Raw genomic sequence first — 15138 nt, forward strand, 5'->3', positions numbered from 1 at the left:
AAGGTTTTTTTGGCTATAAAGCAAATTTGATTATGTTAAACAATGAAGACTGCCTTTAACTTCAAATTTTACCAGAGCCTACATCATATTGGGCTTCAGAAATAATTCAACCATTGACTCAATAACACTGATACCCTATTATAATGAAGGCTATGTGAGATACAGTGAAAATAAAAATCAGCCCTTGGATTCACTGTTGTTTAGTCCAGGCTAACTGCATAAAAGAAAATTTTACTAAAACAATTTAGAAAAATCTCTTAGAATCTGCTTTGATAAATATACAGAAATCAGAGAACCAAGGTGTTCTACTTCATAACTAAAAATATGTAACCAGAATCTGCTGAGTAGATATAAATATTAATAAGCTGACCATTAAAAAAAAGGGTCAGTTAGTAAAACGCCGACCATTTTTGAGTGGTTTGTCTCCCAAAAGTTTTTTTTTTTTTTTAAGTTGAGATTGTAATTCCTTAGAAAAATAGCTCACACCCCCTAAAAAAAGGTCTGCAAGATCTCTTAAAAGGACTCACTGGGTATGCATTTACTGACTTTTGGAATACCAAACATACCATATGGTAAAGAAAATCAATCCCTTACTTTTGTTTATAATCCACACAACATAATCAATAAGGTATAAGCATGAAGTCTAATTCACAGATTAACAACCAACCATGCACCTCTAAACTCACTAATTCTGAGTTTTCACAACATAACCATCACCTCACATTCTTCTACTTCTACGGACCCATCGCTGCTCTTTGCACTGGCTTCCTGTTGCCTGCGGCAGGGGATACTGATTGCTTACCCCAATATCTATTATCCCCCTCTTCGTTATTAACAAAACCCCTGATTTTTAGTCAGCAACATTACAGCCCAGAATAAAAGATGAAATTCTTTCGCAGCTAGGTTGGTCCAGATGATGACGTTCTATGGCACTATTCTAGGAAGCTGCTTAAAGGAAAATAAGTGATGTGCACAACCTGTCTACCTCGAGCCTTCCTTTTTGTGGAAAAAAAGGAGTTCTGCTCTGTGTAAGCCACAATTACTTTGGGTTTCTTGTTATATGCAGCTAAACCTCAACCTAACGAATACACGTGATATCCACAATTTTTGAGCCAATAATACCGATAGTTGTCTAAGTAATTCATTTCAGTGACCCCTTAACACTTTGTACCCCACTTCCACCCTAAATTGTATTCTCCTGGTCACAGGGGCTTCACATCTTAAAATAATTTTGACTCTGTGTCCTTCCAGTCTGTTACAATTCCGCATCTACTTTTCCCTCCAAAGATCTCTCAACCGCCCTCTCTCTTGCATTCACTCTGTCCTTATCTAGTACAAGCGGCACTGCATTCTTGGATTGCAACCGCGTCCAAGCTCGGCGTCCAAGCTCGTCTCTCCGACCCATCACCACACCCTTCAATTCTCCCCGGAGGTAGCTAGCTATCAGGCTTCTGAAAATGACTCCCCCCTTGGTCCTTCAGGCCTTCCATAAGTCCTTCAGGCCTTCTAGTACTCTAAACAATCCATATTCAAAACCTGCTTCCAGGGGCGCCTGGGTGGCTCAGTGGATTAAGCCGCTGCCTTCGGCTCAGGTCATGATCTCAGGGTCCTGGGATCGAGCCCCACATCAGGCTCTCTGCTCCGCAGGGAGCCTGCTTCCTCCTCTCTCTCTGCCTGCCTCTCTGCCTACTTGTGATCTCTCTCTCTGTCAAATAAATAAATAAATCTTTAAAAAAAAAAAAAAACCTGCTTCCAGTCTGAAGTGTCTTCCTTCCCCCCATATGCAAATATTAGCCATGAAGTCCTACTTCAAGTTTCATCTCTTCCAAAAGGTGTTCCCCAGATTCTTTATCTCATTTTTCCCTCTTGAGGAATTTGTAGAATCCATGGTCAGGGAGGGAAGCATGGCGTCAGAAAGGCCAGATCATGCAGAGCAGTAAGGCCAAGTTAAAGATTTCTTATTTTTTCTTAAGAGCAACGAGAAGCTATTGATGGGTTTAAGAAAGGAATGAAGTCACATGTCAAATGTGTTTCAAAAATGTTACTCTGACTGCAGAGTGGAATAGTTATTGGCGAGAGAACAATTCTACAGCTAATTTGGTTAGGAGAAGGGGAGAATACCAGAAACAGATTAAGGAAGCTTGCTAAAATAGGCTTGTTGTAGAGGGAGAACTTGAAACTCAATATTATAGTGGAAAACGATAGTCATTTGAGTAAATATATGTTCACCATAGGAAAAAACTGGTAAATATTTATTAAAAGAGCTGGTGTGCAGAATTTAGTACTAAATAGTCTCCTATCAAGAATGTACTGACACGGTTAAGCGTCTGCCTTTGGCTCAGGTCATGATCCTGGGGTCCTGGGGTAGAACACTGTATGGGGTTCCCCACTCAGCAGGGAGTCTGCTTCTCTCTCTCCCTCTTACCTCCCTCAGCCTGCTTATGCTCTCGCTCTCGATCTCTCTCTGAATAAAATAAATAAATAAAAAATGAATAAATAAAAAAAATCATAAAAAAAAAAAGAATGTACTGACATTTGCAATGCCTGAATCTTGACTGGATCTTGGTTTTAAAAAAAGAGCGCATTACCTCAGTCAGTTAAGTGACCGATTCTCGATTTCAGCTCAGGGCACAATCTCAGAGTCATAGGACTGAAACCCACCTCAGGCTCTGCGCTGAGTTCAGAGTCTGCTTGTTCCTCTCCCTTTGCTCCTCACCCTGCTCACTCATTCTCTCTCTCTCTCTCTTTTCTCTCACTCAGATAAATAAATAAATAATAAAATATATTTTTTTAAAAAGCTACACAAGATTTTTAGGAATAACAGGAATTTTGAATGTGAAAGGATATTAGATATTTTGCAATTATTGTTAGTGTTTCTTGGACATAATAGTTACAGTACTGTTGGGGCACCTGGGTGGCTCAGTCAGTTAAGTGTCTGCCTTCAGCTCAGGTCATCATCTTGGGGTCCTGGGATCGAGCCCCACGTCGGGCTCCCCACTCAGCAGGGAGTCTGCTTCTCCCTCTTTCCTCTTCCTCTCCCCCCCACCCCTTGCTCCTGCCCTCTCTCTCCCTGTCTCTCTCTTTTAAAAGATTTCATCTATTTATTTGAGTGAGTGCGAGAGAGAGAAAGAGCGCATGTGCAAAGGGGAAGGGTAAGAGGGAGAAGCAGGCTCCCCACCAAGCAGGGAGCCCAATGTGGGGCTCAATCCCAGCACCCTGAGATCATGACCTCAGCCAAAGGCAGACTCTTAACTGAAACACCCAGGCACCCCATCTCTCTCTCTCTCTCTAATAAGTAAACAAATCTTAAAAAAATACTTATAGTATTATTATGTAGGAAACTGTCCTTATTCTTAGGAAATGTGTTCTGAAGTATTGAGGGGTAAGGTAAAGTGCCTGATGCATGAAACTTAGTCCAAATAGTTCAAGGAGAAATAAAAAAAATAAATATTTTAAAAATACACATATTTTTGTACATGTATATATGTATATATATATACATATACATACGTGTGGCAGTGGGAGGCTCACGGGGTATTTAAAATGTGTTTTCATAAAAAGAACTGTGGAAGAAAAAAAGGCTTAATGACCTATCTTCTTCAGTTAGTGAAAGGAAGCTTCTTTCTTGACCTATTTGTGGCATTAATATTCTTTTACTTGGAAATCTGAAATACACTTTTTAATCTATACGAGCCAAGGAAGTCTGAGACCTTAAAAAGTAAAACCCCACTTGAGGATTTTTCACCCAAGAATGGTCTCTCCTACAAGCAGTTAACAGATCAATACTCCAGCCCTCCCTTTAGTTTCAAGCCTGGCTACTCTTGGATTCCATTCTCAGCCTGATTGAGGAAAGTGAGGAAGAACTGCCTGTCGTTTTTTAGTCTGGAGACATGTTCCGGAATCATTCTCTGGTGCCTACATTTATTAACCCTTTAATACAAAGTCATCAATTCCTGCTGTGGAGCCATTTCAGCGAATAACAGGTACACAAATTCATATTCAAATAGTGTTTTATTGTGTTGCTCTTTTCTTTGTTCATGCTATTATCCTCCAACACTGAGATACTGTTGACTAATTAGACCCTTGTTTTTACTGAATTTGACAGCTGACGGCAGCAGAAACAGAAGCAGACAACCATAAACTATTTTCCCTCCAACCAGAAGAAAAGTGCTTCCCTTGCAAAGCTAGAATACTATACTCTCCCCACCTCCAAAACTATTTTCTGAGAGGGGATAGTCATAGTAATAACAAGCCTTTCAACTGAGAAATCAGAAGGCTTATTTCTATAGTCAGGCCGAGACTTCTCATTCTTTCGACCAAGTGAGCAGGCATATAGATGAAACTCCTTAACCTCGTCCAAACTTGTACAGACAACCAGATTGTATAAAATGGATAAAAGACAAAAGAAAAAAATCAAATGAAGAAATACATCAAAATGGATGCTGAGCACTTCCAAAAAGGCATTCATTAAAGAAAACTCTTTAAGTTCATAAAGCAAAACCGGAAGTTACAACACCAAGTTAAGAGGACAACTTGGGGTTTCGTTCGTTTGGTCGTTTTTCGGTTATCATGTATGTTTGTTAAATCAGACCGAGGAAGCCATATACCAGAAGTTCCCCAAATTAGAATTAGGTTAAAAATATCACATACTCTGTGAGGAACACTGCTTGGTGTGATGGCAAGGAAGAAAATGAGCACAGAGTGGGCTCCTATTCTAAAAAAAGTCAAGATCTGACTGACAAATAAGGGGCCTGAGTGGCTTACTCCTCTCACCCAAAGAAAGTAGTTTATCCCTTGCTGAGTCAGAAGAAACTCTATTATGGCAACAGGAGAGAGAGAGAATTAAAACCACAGATAATTTCACATTTCATTTTAGCCACAATTTTCTCTAGCCATACTTTTCACCGCAGCTTCTGGAAAGAAGCCAAACAATTTTGTATCATATCTTCTCCTTTAATCTTCCCTCTCCCATCTACTGGTAGAAAGATGGCAAAAAGAATGCAAGCAGAAGAAGGAAGAGAAGTTAAAGGTACGGAAAAATCAACTAGATAACTCTCCGTATTACTTAGATGCGTGGGCTGACTGAGGGTCGAGATTCATGCTGCATCTTATCCTCTCTTTGTTAAAATGTACTGTCACCTACTATCCTTTTAAACTGCCCCGCAGAAGGTTCAGGGTATGCAAGGACAGTTCTGATTCTTGAGGGATGTGCTCCAATACAAAACGTACTAGGAGAAAATATATGTGTGTTTGCTTCTCCATCTATTTTTAAAGGACTTCTCTTTGGTTTCTTTCACAATTCCTCTAAAAAAATACTAGAGAAATCCTGAAGGGTCTTTAAAGTCGGAATATTAAGAATTTCTCTATGATTTAAGACTTCCTTTCTCACAGCAAATGGTTGAGGGCACCCCACTTCGAGCAATCAGCAAAGAGCCGTTAAGAGCTGAGAATTAAGACATGGCAGATGGAATCATCGCTAAAACTCCAGCTGGCCTCACTTGAGGAATGAATGTTCTGAAAGAGAAATACTGTGCTTTAAAACTAATGAAAGGAAGGGCACCTGGGTGGCTCGGTGGGTTAAGCCTCTGCCTTCAGCTCAGGTCATGATCTCAGGGTCCTGGGATCGATCCCCGTATCAGGCTCTCTTCTCAGCAGGGAGCCTGCTTCCCCCCCCCCCCTTGCCTCTCTGCCTACTTGTGCTCTCTCTTTCTCTCTGTCAAATAAATAAATAAATCTTTGGGGGGGGGGACTAACAAAAGGAAAATAGAAAGTTTAATTATCAACAGTGATAGAAAATGGGAAGTCATCTTAAAGGCAATACATAACAAGAAGTTAGAAGAGATTTTTTTCACATCTAACATCTCAATCAAGTTGCATCTATCTCACTTAGGAAGTAAGCATTGTCCATGGTCTATCTTCAATACACAGTTATCCAACACAATGTCATCTGACTTTAAACAAACAAACAAGAGAGGCCAAGGTCCAGTATCAATTTCTATCCCACCATTCCTACCTAATCTCCCAGCAAGTTAATGCAAATCAAAGCAAGCATTTCGGTGTGGCTGGTAGTGAAGCCTGTTCCTTTCCCAAGAGAGGCCTGTAAAACAGGACAGTCACTGACAGCAGTACAATTACTGACACAGATACAGACTTTATGGACATGTTTATCTCCGCTGTAAATCCATACTCTCTCTCCACTCCGATTCACGAGTCATAAAGAAATTGCAGATAATGAAAAAGTTGGGGAAATTTACAGCATGTCGGAAACCTCAGACAGCCAGAAGAAATTAAAGAGCTGACTAGGGATAAATCACACAGGTACAATTAAAACTTCCCGCATACCTCCTTCATTTCCAAACTGAGGCACAATCCAATGGAGCTGATGAAAAGTTGAGGTCATGACTCCTCAGGCTGTAATCATTTCTTAACTAACTGTGGGTTAAAAATTAGCCAATTCACAGGTCATGTGTAAATGCTGATTTCTCGCTGCTACCTTGATTTCCTTCCCTCTCTACTGGAAGAACCCCCAGAGCAGTTCTGTCTGTAAACAGGCCAAACTGCAACAAGCAATAAATGGAAAGGTGATGTCCCTTGTCCCACTGCCATCTCTTACCGTCGCCACTGTGGACTGAGCATTAAAATGAGAAAGTGGAGCTACAATGGGTGAATGAAATTGGAGGCTTCTTCTTCCCCAATAAATAACCATTCTGAAGGTTTCATTTGATCTCTTTTCAACATTCCAAAGGAGATTTTAAAGGACTGTTATGTTTGATACTAGAATAAGAATTACTTCTGGTGATACTTGTTTTTCAGGAGTGGACTGAGCTAATGGCCACCTTGGCATGGGCAGAAACGTGATGCGGCTAAAGCATACCACTGCCCTAAACCATTCAACTTTGATTTTTTATATTCTTCCATTCACAAAAGCTACAGGAGGGGAGGAAAAAACAAAAAGGAAAAAACAAAATAGGCAAAATGAAACAGAAACCCTTACTTTACTAGAATCTATATATGCTAATCAATGTGTAACTCTTACGCCAATAAAGTAAATCAGAAAAAAATACCAAAGAAATAATGTCTGTTTCTTACATAATGCAACTTAACAGAGCCCCGTGATTAAAGACTAGAATGATATGAGTTAATTGTTGGCCCCCTATTCTATAAGTCTATAAAATCCACTGTAAAGGGGAAAAAAAAGAACATTCTATCAGATGCTGCACTCTTCATTTCTCCCCAACTGAGTTAAATGAAACTAGCAGGTTGAAAAAACATCAACCCATTTACAAGACCTCTCTGGAAAGTAGAAATGCAGAACACATATTTTTACCAACTAACTTCTATACAAGTGAAGCAAACCAACAGCGTCAGCGAAGTGATACAGAAGTCAATACTAGTCTCTGTACATCTCTGTAGGACGAAGCTTCAACCAAATTAGCTCTAACATGATTTTGAAATTCTGAGACCTGTCAAGAAATGAAAGTTAACAGGCGTGTTTTTTTTTTTTTTTGAGATATGGAGGATATAACTGACATGGTTTCAATTTTGTTCCTATTGACTCCTTGATGATTTCAGGTCCATTTTACACTTCAGAGAATCCACATGTCATTTTCATTTTATATGTTAAGATTTTACTCTCTATGGAATAAACATGGTTCTAAGGAAATACTGAGAGTTTCAACCCAGACATCTCCATTATAAAAAACTTAGGTTATATCTAGCTCATGGATCTCAAATCTATTCACCCATAAGCCATAAGACATGGCCTCTGGTCTGTTTTTGCTTTTTTTTTTTTTAAGATTTATTTATTTATTTGAGAGAGAGCATGTAGGGAGGGGCACAGAGTAAGGGAGAAAGAAACCAGCCAACTCCTCATTGAGCTCAGAGCTGAAGCGGGGCTTGATCTCAAGAACCTGAGATCATGACCTGAGCTGAAACAAGAAGTCCAATGCTTAATAGACTGAGCCACCCAGGGACCCCTGATCTGTTTTTGCTTATAATGAAAAGTTCCTTAAGTTCCTAAGTGTTAGGTTGGTATCCAGTATCAAATAAGAACCATTAAACAGAGGCAGAGATTTTGTTTGTTTAAAGATGTTTTTATTTGTTTGTTTGAGATAGAGAAAGAACAAAATCAGGGAGAGAGGCAGAGAGGGAGAAGCAGACTTCCTGCTGAGCTGGGAGCCCAATGCTGGACACAGTCACAGGACCTGGAGAGCATGACCTAAGTCAAAGGCAGATGCTTAACATCTGAGCCACCCAGGTGCCCCCAGAGGCAGAGTATTATTTATAAGTTCTCAAGAGGCAAATCATATGTTATCAAATGAATATTTAAGTGAAGTCAAGAAACATGACTACTGTTACTACTCTATGAGGCAAATGATATCCCTGGATTAAGCATCAGAAGACTTGAATTCTAGTCCAGGTTTGCGAATAACCAGGTGTGTGACTGGGCAAATCCCTGAAGCTCTCTGAACAGAAGAACTTTGGTTGCCTCATCTGTTCAAATGGGAGTACAGCTGATCCTGGGACAACACGAGTTTAAACTACACTTTCCTGTGGATATATTTTTGACAAATACAGTACAGTACTATAAATGTATTTTTGCTTCCTTATGATTTCCTTAATAACATTTTGCTTTCCCTGCTTACTTTATTGTAAGACTACAGTATTTAAATATAACATACAAAATATCTGTTAATGAATGCTTTACGTTATTGGTTAAGGTTTCAGGTCAAAAATTGGTCACTAGTAATTAAGTTTTGGGGGAGTCGAAAGTCTTATGAGGATTTTGTCTGCACAGGAGGGTTTGGCGCCCCAACCCCTGCATCATTCAAGGGTCAACTATATTAAAATGATAGTGAGAATTAAATGAGAAAACATGTAAAAAGCACAGCAGGCTCAAAAATATTACTTGCCTCCCCTTCTTCATGAGACATGATTCAGATTCCTGGTTCTGTCATTACTGAGCTGTGTAGCTGTCCTTAGTCAAGTCACCTAATATCTTTAGGCCTGTCTCTGCATCTGTAATATTAGGGGGCTGGGACTCACTGATACCTAAAATCCCCTGCCAGCTGCAGCATGCTGTGGATTACTGAATCTCTCCCTAAATTGCTGGCTGACCATGAGAAAGTCACTTCATTTCTTTATACCTCAGTTTCCTCCCCTTCAAAAACGGAAAGCTGGGCACCCGGGTGGCTCAGTGGGTTAAACCCTCTGCCTTCAGCTCAGGTCACAATCCCAGGGTCCTGGGATTGAGCCCTGCATCAGGCTCTCTGCTCAGCAGGGAGCCTGCCTCTCCCTCTCTCTCTCTCTGCCTGCCTCACTGCCTACTTGTGATCTCTGTCTGTCAAATAAATAAATAAAGGGTGCCTGGGTGGCTCAGTGGGTTAAAGCCTCTGCCTTTGGCGCAGGTCATGATCCCAGGGTCCTGGGATCGAGCCCCGCATCGGACTCTCTGCTCAGTGGGGAGCATGCTTCCCTTCCTCTCTCTCCGCCTGCCTCTCTGCCTGCTTGTGATCTCTGCCTGTCAAATAAATAAAATCTTTAAACATAAATAAATAAAATCTTCAAAAATGGGAAGCTGACCCCAACAGAAACATAGATAAGGATGATAACAGGAAATTCATAAAAGAGGAAAACATGTGACCAATAAACACAACTTTATTAGAGATCAAAGAAATGCATGTAAAAAATACAGAAACATAATTTTTCTATAAAATGGGCAAGTATTAAAAAGTTTAACAATATCCAGGGTTGGCTAAGTTGGAGGAATATGGTGCTTTCATTCACTGCTCTCAGAAATATTATTTGGACAGGTGTGGAGGTCACTTTGTCCATATGTATAAAAAAATGTTAAATGCGCCATTCACTTTGATCTCGCAAAGGATGCTCACTGCAGCATGAGTTCCTTTGGTGAAACACTGGAAACAACCTGAATGTCCACTAGGAGAGAATTAACAAAATATTAGGTAAATAACCATCTAATGGTATTCTGCACAGTCATAAAACTAATGATTTTACTACGTTTTCATGGACACTGAAAGATGTCCACAATGAACTGAGCTGAAAAAGCAGGTTATAGAACAAGAATAGCATGATGCCATCATGTAAATTTATATTTATATGTGTGTGTGTGTGTGTGTATGTACGTGACTATAATATCTCTTAGAGATGTTTGGATGACTTGGAAGAATGTTCGCTAAAATGTTAAAAGTGACTACCATTTTGGGACGCTGTGATTTTGTTGGATTTTTGCTTTCTTTATATTTTCTATAATGAATATGTATTGTTTTATAATGGTAAAAAAAATAAAGCTCATATTTAACTTTTAAAAATACACACTACAGGGGTGCCTGGGTGGCTCAGTCAGTTAAGCGTCTGTCTTTGCCCAGGTCTTGATTCTGGGGTCTCGGGGAGTCTGCTTATCTCTCTCCCTCTGCCCCTCTCCTCCACACTCTCTAAAAAATAAATAAATAAAATCTTTTAAAAAATACCCATTACAAAAAAAACCTCTGCGGCTTTAACAATTATTTTCAGTTAGATAAGCAGTATTTCTGGTTCTTCCAGTCTCTGGTCAGACGTCTAACCGTGTATACAGCTACATCATGAGGACTACAGTGTACTTTCTTTACTTACACCTTTGCTAAGCACTTCACACACCATTTCTCATCCCTCTGCAATGCTATATGACCATTTTTATCCTAAAGAAAACCTAGCAGGGCATTTGCATTTTAGAATCCATTTTCCCCACACTAGATGTTATTTTAAAGAGCGTAAGAAACCACAAACTAAGATCTTTAAGACCAGAACACTGTCTACTTCTTAAATAAGTCACTTTGTAAATAAAAACAAATTTTATTCTTGGTTATTCTCCATATCTCAACTAGAAACACTCCTGCATTTAGGAATTCCAAGCTGACAACAGGAATATACTTCTAAGATTGCCAACCCAGGAAAAACACAAGTGTGGTATTTAACAAACCACACTGGATGATGGGAGACAGGATCTGGCTGATTATTTGTTGTAGGATGGCCTGGGTAGGTAAAGAAGAAACCAATGTACTTAAGAATAAACGACTTTTTTTTTTAAAGGGGAGGGGCAGAAGAGGAGAGAGAATCTTAAGCAGGTTCCACATCCAGCACAGAACCCAACACAAGGCTTGATCTCACAACCCTGACATCATGACCTGAGCAGAAATCAAGAGTTGGATGCTTCACCAACTAAGACACCCAGGCACCCCAAGAATAAACAACTTAATTCCTAAGTCATGTTGGAGTTTTGGTGGCTGTTCACATTAAAAGCATATTTATTTACTTCTTCACTTGCTGATATGTTTATTCAATTTAAATTGGAGAGGTACAGAAAAGGAAACGCTCTGATGTAACACACAGGCACTCCCTCATCTTTCCACCAAGGCACAGACCTGCACCATCACCTGTTCTCCCCATCGTTTGCTTACAACACAGTGGCTCTCCCTTCCAAGGTAAAGCCAGCACACTTGCGTTCTAAACCCTGGCCCCTCCTTCCCAGGATGCTTACTTATACTTCACCACTTTTCACCTGTGTCTCCCATCCTTGCCACCGGAATTTAAATATAAACAAGTCTATTGTCAAACAGCAAACAATACACTTTGACTCCACTTCTCCCTCGAGCAACCACCTTCTCTTCCTCTAAACTGCTGAACTCTGAAAGCATTATTTACATTTCCTACCTTCCACTCATTCCTCACTCCATTCCAAACTGCCTCTACCACTTGACAAAACTACTTGGCTCATCCACACATTCAACTGCCTACCCAATGTCTCCAATTAACATCGAAAGCCAAACCCCAAGTCAGAAATCAAACTCATCCTCTCTTCTTGCAAATCTGTTCTTCTTCCACTGTTATTTTTTAGAAGTTTGGTGAGATACGATTCATATATGAACTGCACATACTTGAAACGTATAGTGTGGGAAGTTCCGACAAATGTATTCACCACAGCTAAGGCAAAACCCTTCTGAGTCCTGTGAATGATGAGCTTTTTCCAGTCTGGCTGGTGGGACTAGGCACTAGTCCTGGACTGGGGTGTCAGCCACTGTTGGCCCCAACCCTTTCAGATGGCACTCTCTTCAGACGCAAGTAGGTTGCTTACATGAATGTGCTGACTGGTACTCAGCTGGGGCCTCTACGATGACCCTCTGCAGATTTCCAGGATTCTCTCTCTGTGCAGCCTTCTCCTTTCTGGAACTCTGTCCCGTGAACGCCAGCTGCCTTGGTCTCTCCAGACTCTCAGCTCTGTTTCTTCAACTCAGGAAGTTAGCCAGTCTCTGCCTGGGATCCCCTTCCCTATACCACAGCTTGAAAACTCTCGAAGCAGTAAGCTGGGACAGTCATGGGGCTCATCTCATTTACTACCTATTTCTCAGAGACCTCTGTTTTTTGTTGCCTGCTGTCAGTATCCTAAAACCACTGTTTCATATATTTTGTCATTAAAAGTTGTTCCAGGTGAGAACATGAATCTAGTCCCTGCTATTCCAACTCAGCCAAAATCAGAAGGCTTTCCAATGTTCTTTACGTGCCACTGATTTACCTGATCAGGGGAGAAATCTGGGACTCATTGCTGACAATTCCCTCTCCTTTTTCATGTCCCACAGCAAATCAATCAAGACTTTGTCCTAAATCACTGTCAAACTCCGTGATTTCCCTCCCTGGCACTAGGCATCAGTTCTAAGCATCACAGTCTTGGCTATTGCAATGACCTCCTACTTGATGTCCCTGGTTCCTCTTGCTGCCCTCCAAACCATTCTCTACATGGCCAGATGCTGAATATTGCTTGTTTAAGCCCTTCAATGATTTCCCCCTGTTCTTAGGATAATGTCCAAAATCCTTAATACAACCAAGAAGTTTTACATGATCCAGCCTTTGTCTACCTCAGCAGTCACAGTCTGTTCCAGGCATATTAGCCTTCTTTCAGCTCTGCAAGGACCCTATAGTATTCCTTCCCACAACCAGAATTGCTATTCCTTCTAGAAAGCTCATTTCCCTTTCCTTCACTCAATTAACTCCAATTCATTCTTCATACTGAAGTATCTTTTCCTCAGGAGAACAATCACTGCCCACTTGACCTCTGCCCCCACATTGTGCTTAAAACAATTTATCAGCAAACAATTATTTGTGTAATGCCTTTTCTACGAGAACATTACCCGTGACAGCAGAAACCATCTCTCTTATTTACTGCTAAGTCCTTGGTACCTAGCACAGTACCCTGAAAGCACACAATAAATATTTGCTGTATGAATGTGAGATAATAAAAAGTATATATATTGGTTTCTGTCCCTGGTTCCTGGCACAAAGTTCCTAAAACTCATAATTTCCTAAGTGGCAAGAACCCTAGGAGCATCTTTTGTTCTAATATTCAATCTCTGACTCCAGCTCCCGACACAGAGTTGCTAAATCCCCTGATATCTTCTGGGATAGAGCAGTGTCTTTTGTTCTAATGAGGTAACTCTGGGTGGGCTCCTGGATGGGGGCTGCTCACCAGAAAGACCAAGCCATGATTAGAAGCTTGGGATTGTCATTGATACCACTCCCCTCTCCAGAGAGGGGAGAGGAGCTGGAAATGGAGTTAATGATTGATCATGGCTATGTGATTAAAGCCTCCATTAAAATGAACAAAGTATGGTTTGTCAGGCTTCTGGGCTGGTAAACACGAGGAGGTGCTTCTCATCTAGAGAAAGCATGGGAGCTCTGCGCCTTTTCCATACGCTGTGCCCCACACATGTCTTCCAGATGGATGTACCTCTGCATCCTTTACCATATTCTTTTATAATAAACTGGTAAACAGTAAACTTTTCCTGAGTTCTGTGACGTGCTTTAGCAAATTAATCAAACCCAAGAAGGAGTTTGTGGGAACATCTGATTTATACTTGATCAGTCACAGGCACAACTGACAACTGGGCCTTGCGACTGGTATCTGAAGTGGGAGGGAGGGGAGTCCTGTAGGACTGAGCCTGTACACTGTGGGATCTGACAGTATCTCCAGCAAGTCAGAACTGAGTTCAATCTAGGACACCCAGCTGGTGTCACAGAATTGCTTGGTGTGGGGACAAAAAACCCATAGGTGGTGTCAGAAGTGTTGTGATAGGGCACCTGGGCGGCTTAGTGGTTAAGTGCCTGCCTTCAGCTCGGGTCGTGATTCCAGGGTCCTGGGATTGAGCCCCACATCGGACTCCCTGCTCAGCGGGAGGTCTGCTTCTCTCTCTCCCACTCCCCCTGCTTGTATTCCCTCTCTTGCTGTGTCCCCCTCTATCAAAGAAATAAATAAAATCTTTAAAAAAAAAAGTGTTTTGACAGTACAGTGTGACAGCAACCTGACAGTAAAGGAGAAACCCAGGAAGAATTAAGAGTTGGTCTTCCTTACACAATGAATTAAATACTATGTCTTAAAATAATAGAATTTTAATGCTGTAAGGATCTCAGAGGTCTTCTAGTCCAACCACTTTGTTTTTCACTGAGAAAACTAATGCCCAAGGTCACTCATCTAAATCAATGACAAAAGTGACACTGGGCAATAATAAAATCTAGAATTTATTGCTAGCTTCCTAGGTGTTAAGTACCATCCTATGTATTTTTCTTACTGAGGTGAAATTTTTAAGCGTACATTTCAATGGCATTTAGTATAGTCACAATATTGTGCAATCACCACTTACATCGAATCCCAAAACATCTTCATCACTCCAAAAGAAATTCCTGTACCCATTAAAGCAGTCACCCCCATTTCTACCCCATCTCCTGTCCTTTCTCCTGATTGGCGACCACCAATCTGCTCTCTGTCTCTATGGGTTTATCCACCCAGGATGTCTCATATAAATGGAATCATACAATATGTGACATTTTTGTATCTGGCTTCCTTGTTAGTATAATGTTTTTGAGATTCATCCATGTTGGACTATGTATCAGTACTTCATTCATTTTTATGGCTGAATAATATTCCAGTACACACACACACACACACACACACACACACACACACACTATATTTTGCTTATCCACTCATCTGTTAGTGGACATTTGGTTTGTTTGCACCTTTTGGCTAACATGGAATAGTACTGACATGAATATACATGTGCAAGTATTTGTTTGCGTTCGTCTTCAATTTTT

The 15138-nt window shown here is 40.7% G+C and overlaps 1 protein-coding gene across 4 annotated transcripts in view; it reads right to left on the reverse strand.

Moving 5' to 3' along the window:
• LIN52 (lin-52 DREAM MuvB core complex component) overlaps window positions 1-15138 on the reverse strand; it is a 122101-nt gene that overhangs the window by 69477 nt on the left and 37486 nt on the right. The window contains exon 6 of one of the 4 annotated variants that reach the window (XM_046009904.1): window positions 9645-9939. The exons of the other annotated variants lie outside the window; for them this stretch is intronic. Within the exon in view, the coding sequence (XP_045865860.1) occupies window positions 9887-9939 (53 nt within the window). The 3' untranslated portion in view covers window positions 9645-9886. Of the gene's footprint in view, window positions 1-9644; window positions 9940-15138 lie in introns of those variants that run through there. 4 annotated transcript variants of the gene reach the window in all.

This window comes from Meles meles, chromosome 6 (genome assembly GCF_922984935.1).
Source record: "Meles meles chromosome 6, mMelMel3.1 paternal haplotype, whole genome shotgun sequence".
Taxonomy (NCBI): Eukaryota; Metazoa; Chordata; class Mammalia; order Carnivora; family Mustelidae; genus Meles; species Meles meles.